Below are 9066 nucleotides of genomic sequence, written 5' to 3'. Positions count from 1 at the left end.
CTCTCTAGACACCCCCAGTTTCCTTGTGCGAGTGGCCCAGGGCCTCTCCAAGCCTCCACCATCCTGGAGACAGCTACATTCTCCTAAAGGCCAACCCCCCCCCCACACGTCTCCGTGGGCCTGGGGCGTGGCAGGATGGCAGCAGGCGTGGCCACATGGCTGCCTTTTGCACGGGCGGCCGCGGTGGGCTGGCTGCCCCTGGCCCAGCAGCGCCTGCCCCCCGCGCCGGGGGTGAAGGCATCTCGAGGGGATGAGGTTCTGGTGGTGAACGTGAGCGGACGGCGCTTTGAGACCTGGAAGAACACGCTCGACCGCTACCCAGACACTCTGCTGGGCAGTTCAGAAAAGGAATTCTTCTATGACGCCGACTCAGGCGAGTACTTCTTTGATCGCGACCCAGACATGTTCCGGCACGTGCTCAACTTCTACCGCACGGGCCGACTGCACTGCCCACGGCAGGAGTGCATCCAGGCCTTTGACGAAGAGCTGGCCTTCTATGGCCTGGTGCCTGAGCTCGTGGGCGACTGCTGCCTCGAAGAGTACCGGGACCGCAAGAAGGAGAACGCCGAGCGCCTGGCGGAGGACGAGGAGGCCGAGCAGGCCGGGGACGGCCCATCCCTGCCGGCTGGCAGCTCCTTGCGGCAGCAGCTCTGGCGGGCCTTCGAGAACCCACACACGAGCACCGCAGCCCTCGTTTTCTACTACGTTACCGGCTTTTTCATCGCTGTGTCGGTCATCGCCAACGTGGTTGAGACCATTCCGTGCCACGGCCCTGCACGGCGGCCCCCGAGGGAGCAGCCCTGTGGCGAGCGCTTCCCGCTGGCCTTTTTCTGCATGGACACGGCCTGTGTACTCATATTCACAGGTGAATACCTTCTGCGGCTGTTCGCGGCCCCTAGCCGTTGCCGCTTCCTGCGGAGTGTAATGAGCCTCATCGACGTGGTGGCCATCCTGCCCTACTACATTGGGCTCCTCGTGCCCAAGAACGAAGATGTCTCGGGCGCCTTTGTCACCCTGCGGGTGTTCCGGGTGTTCCGTATCTTCAAGTTCTCCAGGCACTCACAGGGCTTGCGGATTCTGGGCTACACACTCAAGAGCTGTGCCTCTGAGCTGGGCTTTCTCCTCTTTTCCCTTACCATGGCCATCATCATCTTCGCCACTGTTATGTTTTATGCCGAGAAGGGCACAAACAAGACCAACTTTACTAGCATCCCCGCGGCCTTCTGGTATACCATTGTCACCATGACCACACTTGGGTGAGTGCAGACCCTGTGTGGGGAGCTGCCTGATCAGTCAATTACACTCACCTTTTCTGTAAAATTAAAAAGGTTAGATAAATGATCTCTCTCTCTCTATTTGAACTTCAATTTGGTCATCTTTAAAAAGTGAGGGAGTTGGATTAATCTCCAAATCCCTCCCAGCTCTGACAATGCCTTAAGTTTCAGGTCAGGAGACTTGGGTTCAACGATGGTCTTAGCTGCACTCTTTCTGTTGACCTTGTTTTCTCTGGGCTAGTTTTCCCCTCTGCAAAATGAGAAATGATGATCCCTTCAACATCCAGAGGGGATTCAGTGACATCATGGTTATGAAAGTTATCTGAATGTTTCTGGTGCAGGATAAATAGATATTCGCTTTCTATCACCCCTTTTTCCATCTTGAGGACCCATGTCTCCCAACCCTTTAGATTCATCTGCTGTGTGGGGCACTACCTCTGTGGCTCCGTGATTCCTTGATGTTTCCCCAGAACAAGATATTTTCAGCATCATTTTTTTTTTTTTTTTTACTGCCAGTCCTTGAGAGGAAATGGGATAAACGCATCAAATGAAATCATCAAACTCATGTTGTTCTTAAAGACACTGTCTAGGGCAGATAACTGTGGTCCTTTTCTAAATTCCTATCACTGGGATTAGGTATGCAGTTGCTGCTCAGTATCTGTTGAACGGATACATTGGGATTACTCAGGACCTTAGTAGTAGAACAGAAAAATTGACTTGAGGTTTCTAAGAAGTAGAAATTAACTCTGGTTGGAGTTTCAGGATTGTATTGACAAATACTGAGCACTGAGAACAGGTTGGAACTGGGTATTTTGATGTCCTTTTATCCTATTCAGTTCTCACAACAACCCTGGGAGGATGTCTCATAGTTGAGGACACAGAGAGAGATGATACATCACAGAGCCAGAAATGGCCAAGTTGGAGAGACTTTTAAATGAGTCAAAGTAAAGAAATAAGGAAGAGGCATCCTGGGGCAGGGGGTGGGGGCAAAGGCCTAGAGGCTGAAGACTGCAGAGGCTGCGTTTCTTTGGAGGGGATCTGATTGGTCCTGTGGTTAGAACAAGAGTATGCTGTGTGATTTTGAGCAAATCAGTTATGGAACCTTGCTGAGCTTCACTCCCCCCACCCCCAACCAAACAAGTTGGTAAGATTGGCTCTGCTCCATCTCCATGGGAGGGGGGGTGGTATGGAGGAAGGGAGGGAGGAGTTTCAAGGCTCCCCCCTATTTTTTTATATGAGGACAGTTTCAAGGCTTCCCCCTGGGGGAATAAGACGGGGTGCTACCTAGAGAAGGTAAGACAGACACAAGCAAAACCAACAGAGCACTGCTCCCAGGACTCAGAGCCCCTTAGCTGGCTTGTGGTGGTGGGACTCTCTCTCCAGGAGGCTATATTTACTGCCTCTGACTTCCTCCTTCCCCCCTATGCTTGGTATTAATAGATTTCCAGCTGACTCAGATGCCCGGTGCATGGCTTGGATGGGGGCAGCAGACAGTAGGGGCTGAGGGCCCATGTCTCATCTGACCCCCACTGGTGGCCAGAGAGGTCATTCCCCAATTTTTGCAGAGCAAGAAACTGAGACCAGAGAGTTTGAGTGCCTGGCCAGGGTCGCAGAGTGAGTCAAGTTGGATGGGATGCAGTGGGGGACTGAGGGGTGGGTGGGTATTTTTCCTGACCTTGGCTTACCTCCCCCGGCCCCAGCTACGGAGACATGGTGCCCAGCACCATTGCTGGCAAGATTTTCGGATCCATCTGCTCACTCAGTGGCGTCTTGGTCATTGCTCTGCCTGTGCCAGTCATTGTGTCCAACTTTAGCCGCATCTACCACCAGAACCAGCGTGCTGACAAGCGCCGAGCACAGCAGGTAACTGTGCCTTCCATCTGAGTACCTCCTATTCCCCACACCCCAAGCCAGTCTACTCTTATGTTTGCCTACCTGACCTTCTATCTCCTCCTCTCTCTGTAGAAGGTGCGCTTGGCAAGGATCCGGTTGGCAAAGAGTGGTACCACCAACGCCTTCCTGCAGTACAAGCAGAACGGGGGTCTTGAGGTGGAGAGGGGCCTGGATTGGGGTGGGAGGTGAGCAGTGACGGGAGGGGGAAGGTGCTGACCTCATCCCTCTGCTCTGTCCACTCCAGGACAGCAGCAGTGGGGGAGAACAGGCGCTGTGTGTCAGGAACCGTTCTGCTTTTGAGCAGCAACATCACCACTTGCTGCATTGTCTAGAGAAGACAACGGTGAGGCCTAATGAGAGGTGGTGTGGCAGAATGAAGGGGGTCCCTTTGCCAGCAAGCCAGCTCCCTCCTGGGATGGGAGGCTCACTACTAATTGTGGAAATCACACAGGGCTTCCTGGAAGAGGCCCCAGTAGAGCTGAGCCTTGAAGGATGGGCAAGGGAAGGGAAGAGAGAGCGACTTACAGAAAGGAAGGAATGGCCTAAGCAAAAGCCTGGGGGTGAGGTCAGCTTCCTTGTGGTGCCCTGTGACCATGCCTCCCTTCTGCCCACAGTGCCACGAGTTCACGGATGAGCTAACCTTCAGTGAGGCCCTGGGCGCTGTCTCGCTGGGTGGCCGCACCAGCCGCAGCACTTCCGTGTCCTCCCAGCCAGTGGGGCCTGGCAGCCTGCTATCCTCTTGCTGCCCCCGCAGAGCCAAGCGCCGTGCCATCCGCCTTGCCAACTCCACTGCCTCGGTCAGCCATGGCAGCATGCAGGAGCTGGACACGCTGGCAGGGCTGCAGAGGAGCCCTGCCCCTCAGAGGTAAGCATGCTGACCTGCTGTGCAGCCCCTCTCCCGGGGAAGCTCAGAGCTTGGACCAAGGGGTCTGAGATTTCATGACTCCAGGCCTCCTAGCAAGTCAAGCTCAAACCCAAACTCCTCCATGCTGGAAGCTTGGGCTTATCTTGTCTGGAACTCCTCATTTTTCATTTGTACTTTCAATAAACATTTATTGAGCATCTCCTGTATGCTAGGCACAATTTGGGGCATTTTGGAATTCACTTTAGTTTAGGAGTTTAGTTCAATTTTGGCAGTGAATAGAACAGACAGAAATCCTGACCTTATGGAACTTCTATGCTAGTGAGATGAGACAGTTAAAAAACAAATACACAGATGATGCAGTGTGTTAAGTGCCAAGGAGAAAAATAAATCAGGGATGGGGGATAGAGAGTGTAGAACAGTGTGTGATGCAGTTTTAACAGTGTAGTCGGGGAAGGTTTTGCTGAGGTGACATCTGAGCTGAGATCTGAAGAAGGAGAGGGAATGAGCCATGTGGATACCTAGAGGGAGAGCTTTCCAGGCAGAGAAAACAGCCTGTGCAAAGGTCCTGAGGCAGGAATGGGTCTGCATGTTAGAGACACAGCCAGGAAGCTTCTGTAAGTAGAGTGGAGTGAGTGAGGGGGAGAGTGGTAGGAGGTAAAATCAGAAAGGAACAGGGACCAGATTGTGTAGATCTTACAGTAGACTGCTGTGAGGACTCTGGCACTGCAAGGAGTAAGCACAATAGATAACACTTTTATGTGTGTGCTCATTATGTTGCAGACACTACTCTGAGCATTTTGTATCATTTATTATCTTATTTAATCTCCACAACATCTCTGTGAGGTAGAAAACATTGTTATTCCCATGCTACAGATGAGAGAAGAGAGGTTTAGAGTGGTTGAGGTGGGATCAGGACTATTTGACTCCAGAGCCCTCACTCTGCACCACCATAATTAAGGGTGCAGGGGAAGCATTTAGCACAGTGCCAGGGACCTAGTAGGCACTCAGTAAATGTCATGATCGCCGTGGCAAGTATTAAAATGACTTTTTAAGAACCTTCCATCTTCCCACCCTTATCCACAGCCGCTCAAGCCTCAATGCCAAGCCCCATGACAGCCTTGACTTGAACTGCGACAGCCGGGACTTCGTGGCTGCCATCATCAGTATCCCCACCCCTCCTGCCAACACCCCAGATGAGAGCCAACCTTCCTCCCCTGGCGGTGGTGGCAGTGGGGCCAGCAGCACCCTCAGGAACTCCAGCCTGGGTACCCCTTGCCTCCTTCCCAAGACTGTCAAGATCTCTTCCCTATGAGGGACGGGCCTGCCCATCCAGAGTGCTCTCCCAATTCTTGGGGGCTCCCTTCCAAAGCCATATTTTGGGGATGCAGAGAAGAGCAGCCTGGGGACCCCTTCTGCCCCCCACTGAGAACTATGCAATGGAGTTTCATGGAATGGCCCACCTGGTGGGGAAATAGCCAGGGAAAGGGAAACTTCCCCTACCCCAGACAGTTTTCCCTGTGGGAGGTGAAGCACTGGGCTTCCTCAGGCCCCCAGCCTCCTTGCCCCAGCACACTGGGACTGGCCCCTCTACCCAAGCGGGCCTCCTGCATGCTCCTCCCCTCAGGAGTTCTGGCCCAAGAAGAAGAGGTGAAACTTCCTCTTCTCTCTGGCTGAGCTGCGGAGGTTTGGGGGTTCATAGAAGAGAACCCTCACTTCTGATCTGGCCTCTAGAAGAAGTCCCCACCCTCCACCGGGCCCAACAACTCTCAAATTCCGAAGCTTGGAATGCAACCACAGGCTTCGTGGGCTGTGGCCTCAGCAGTGACCTTGGTTCAGGGGTCAGGCTGCCTTTCCCAACACACACAGATAGCACAAACACCACCCCCGTTCCCTGGCTGCTGGAAATGGGTCCCCGCAACCCCGTCCTCCACTGGGCCCCCAGCAAACTCTAGCAATAGCAGCTGCTGCTGTGACATTATGCAAAGCCTCTGCCCAGTTTGCTGCAGTATTTACATCTGCCCTAATCATAGGGGCCACCTCTAACTACTCCTCCTTCTCTCTTCTCTGGCTTGCTTCCTTCCTGGGTTGGGCTGGAGTCTGGACTGGCTGAGATAAAAGCCTGGCAGCTGGCGAGAGCTGGGCTGTGTTTGGAGATCATGGGCTGATTCCATGTTCTTGGGCAGGAGTCCAGAGGCGGCAGGGGCTGAGGCCTGGGTTGTTCCTGAGCTCTGGGAGCTGGAGGAGGCAGGAGGAACTTCTTGATCTCCTCCTCCTCCCCCACAATGCCTTTTCACATATCCCTCTCTCTTCTCCCTCTTCGGTCACCTTCAGGAACTCTGTCTGCTCTCAGGCTGAAATCTGGCATCATCTCAGGTTCCCTGTCCCCAGCACTGTCCCTGTGGAGCTGGTGGCTGACAAAGATGTAGTTTCCATCAGTCAATAAAACCTGAGAGGAGAGACAAGGATGAGCACCTCCTGGCTCTGTGGGTTTGGGGGCTGGGTTGGGCTGGAGGGGTTGAAAATACTCCAATTTCAATTCCTTTTAACTAGTAGAAGGGCTGTTAGGGGAAAGGTATGGGAGGTGGATGGTTGCTGGTGTGTTTTGGAAGATGGGGATCTAGGAGAAATGAAAGAGGGTGGTCGAAGAGGTGAATCTGCAGCCAGTGAGGTAGGCTAGGAGGTCCTGAGACATGCCCCATGGACATAATCTGCTCTAGCCCCCTCACTCACAGATGGGGAAACTGAGACCCAAAGCAGCACACGCTTGGTTAGAGGAGACTTGAACCCAGGCTTCCTGACAGCAAACAGCTCTGAACTGAACCCTGATGAAAAGCATCTCTCAGTTTGGCGAATTCCCCTTCCCTGTGGATGTCCCCTACCTGTATTCTCTCTTCTGGACTACTGGATATACTAGACTAGTGTAACTGAGCTCTGTGGAGCACAGAGAAGACAGACCTTGGATTCAGGTTGACCTGGATTCCAGTCCCTGGGTGAGAGAATCACTTATCTTCTCTTGCCTCAGGTTGCTAATCTGTGAAATAATCATTCATCCATTCACCAAATATTTATTAACTGCATATCATGTGCTAGCCCTAGGGGTACAAAAATGGGCAAAGTAGACATCATCTCTGATCTACAGAGGTGAGCACGGAAGGCAATTAAGCAATTACAATATAGTGTAGTAGAACCAAGATTAGTGGATTACAGAAGCATATAGATGGCAAGAGAACCTAACCTGGCCGAACAATGAGTTGAAGTTAGCCAGGCAAAAGACAAAAGAGTGAAAATGTTTTAGGCAGAGGGAATAGCATGTGCAATGGCCTGGAGGTTAGAGCGCCAGCTCAGGGCCGTGGGAAACTGAAGGGGTTCAGCACAGCTAGTGAGGAGAGTGTGAGACTGTGACGAGGGTGAGGATGTAGAAGTAGGCCAGATCACAAAAGGCCTTTGAAGCTATGATACAGATGTGGACTTCATCCTAAGGATAATGGGGACCTCTGAAGGCTTATAAACAGGAAAGTCATCGCCAGTTTTGTATTTCAGAAGGACTATTCTGGCTGTGGGGAGTGGGTTATAGAGGACCAGTCCTGGAGGCAGGAAGAACAGTGAGGAGGCTTTTGCAGTTGCCGAGTTGGCAGGTGATAGTGGCTTAGACGGGATAGTGGCAGTAAGAGTTGGAAAGTCAAGAGATTTCAGAGATAGGACTGGCAAGATTTAGGATTGACAGGTATGTGGGAGTTGAGGAAGAGGGAGCAGTCAGGGTTGACTCTCAGGTTTCTGCCTTGGGCAAAGGCTGGAGGGGGTGCCATTCATTCACTGTCAAAGGGAACATCAAAGCTGTTGAGCACACAGCAACAGGCACATAGTAAGTACTTGGTGAAGGTTAACTACAATTATTATCATAAGTTCAGTTTTAGATGTGTAGTGCTGGACCAATATTGAGTAGGGAGTGGGATACATGGATCAAGTGAGATGGTCTTGAGAAGATTCAATGTGATAATGTGCACAGGCATTTGGCACAGTGTCATAAACACAATAAGCCCAGTAAACGTGAGTCTTCTCCTCCCATTAAGTCTCATGAGCAGAAAACACCACCATAGTCTGTTTATTACCAACACCCTTCAGGGAAGAACTTCAACTAGGGTTGGCATCTGAAGGAAGAAGTTTAGGTGGCACTCAGAAGAGCTTTCTGATGGCCTGTATATGGCTTGGCTCCTAAGACTGGCAGGGAGCCCTCACCTCTCACAACAACTTCTCGGTTCATGAGCTCATCTCAACTCCATAACTACTCCCTGAGGTAGTCTGGGCAGGCATTATCATTCCCGTTTTACACATGGGTAACCTCAAATTTGAGACACAATGACCTCCTCAAGGTCATACAGTTGGTAATGGTCCACCGTGCCTGGGACTGACGTCTTCCTGACTCCAAAGCCTGGGATTCTTTCCACTGCACTGCAGTGCAGACTAATTTATTGAGCACTTACTAGATGCCGGGCACAGCACCAGACGCTTTGCAAGCATTAACTTCTGATCCTTAAATTGGGATTATCATTGCCATTTTACAGAGAAGTAGAAATTGAGGATGGGGTGGGTGTTAAATGACTTGCCAGATATTACTCAGAAGGGGTACAGCTAGGATTAGCTTGTAGCTCTCCATCCGTTCAGTAGCAGGAATTTTACCAACCTTATTGCGAGACGCTGGTTGCTGACAGAGCTGGTTTATAAACTTTGCTCGATTCAGGTAAACACCATTGGGGGGACTTGTGGGGGTGGGGAAAAGGCTGTGCCGCGCCTGCGCGCTAGCCACAGGGGCGGGGAGGTCAACACGAGGGCAGCGGTGCGCCGGTGCCAGAGTGGGCGTGTCTGCTTCCCAAACACCCACTGTCCCAATGGTGCATGTCTGTCCCAGGGTTGGCCCGTTCGACTTGAGTGGTGGCATGTCTTAACCAATCACTGCAGAACCCGGCCTGTTGCCAGGGTGAAGCTGTGCCCGCCTCTCTACCGGAGGCGGATTTCTGGTGGGTGGAAACGGAAGTG

General features: G+C 52.2%; 1 protein-coding gene across 1 annotated transcript; it reads left to right on the top strand.

Moving 5' to 3' along the window:
• On the top strand, window positions 1–5523 carry KCND1 (potassium voltage-gated channel subfamily D member 1). Its single transcript, XM_032619913.1, has 6 exons — window positions 1–1256; window positions 2975–3137; window positions 3240–3323; window positions 3412–3510; window positions 3782–4032; window positions 5116–5523. The coding sequence occupies exons 1-6, from the start codon at window positions 136–138 to the stop codon at window positions 5342–5344; spliced, it is 1947 nt and encodes a 648-aa protein (XP_032475804.1). The 5' UTR covers window positions 1–135; the 3' UTR covers window positions 5345–5523.
• Window positions 5524–9066: the final 3543 nt, after the last annotated feature.

This window comes from Phocoena sinus, chromosome X (assembly GCF_008692025.1).
Source record: "Phocoena sinus isolate mPhoSin1 chromosome X, mPhoSin1.pri, whole genome shotgun sequence".
NCBI classification, from domain to species: domain Eukaryota; kingdom Metazoa; phylum Chordata; class Mammalia; order Artiodactyla; family Phocoenidae; genus Phocoena; species Phocoena sinus.
Note: the sequence above shows the minus strand (reverse complement) of the source record. Positions and strands in the feature narration are given on the sequence as shown.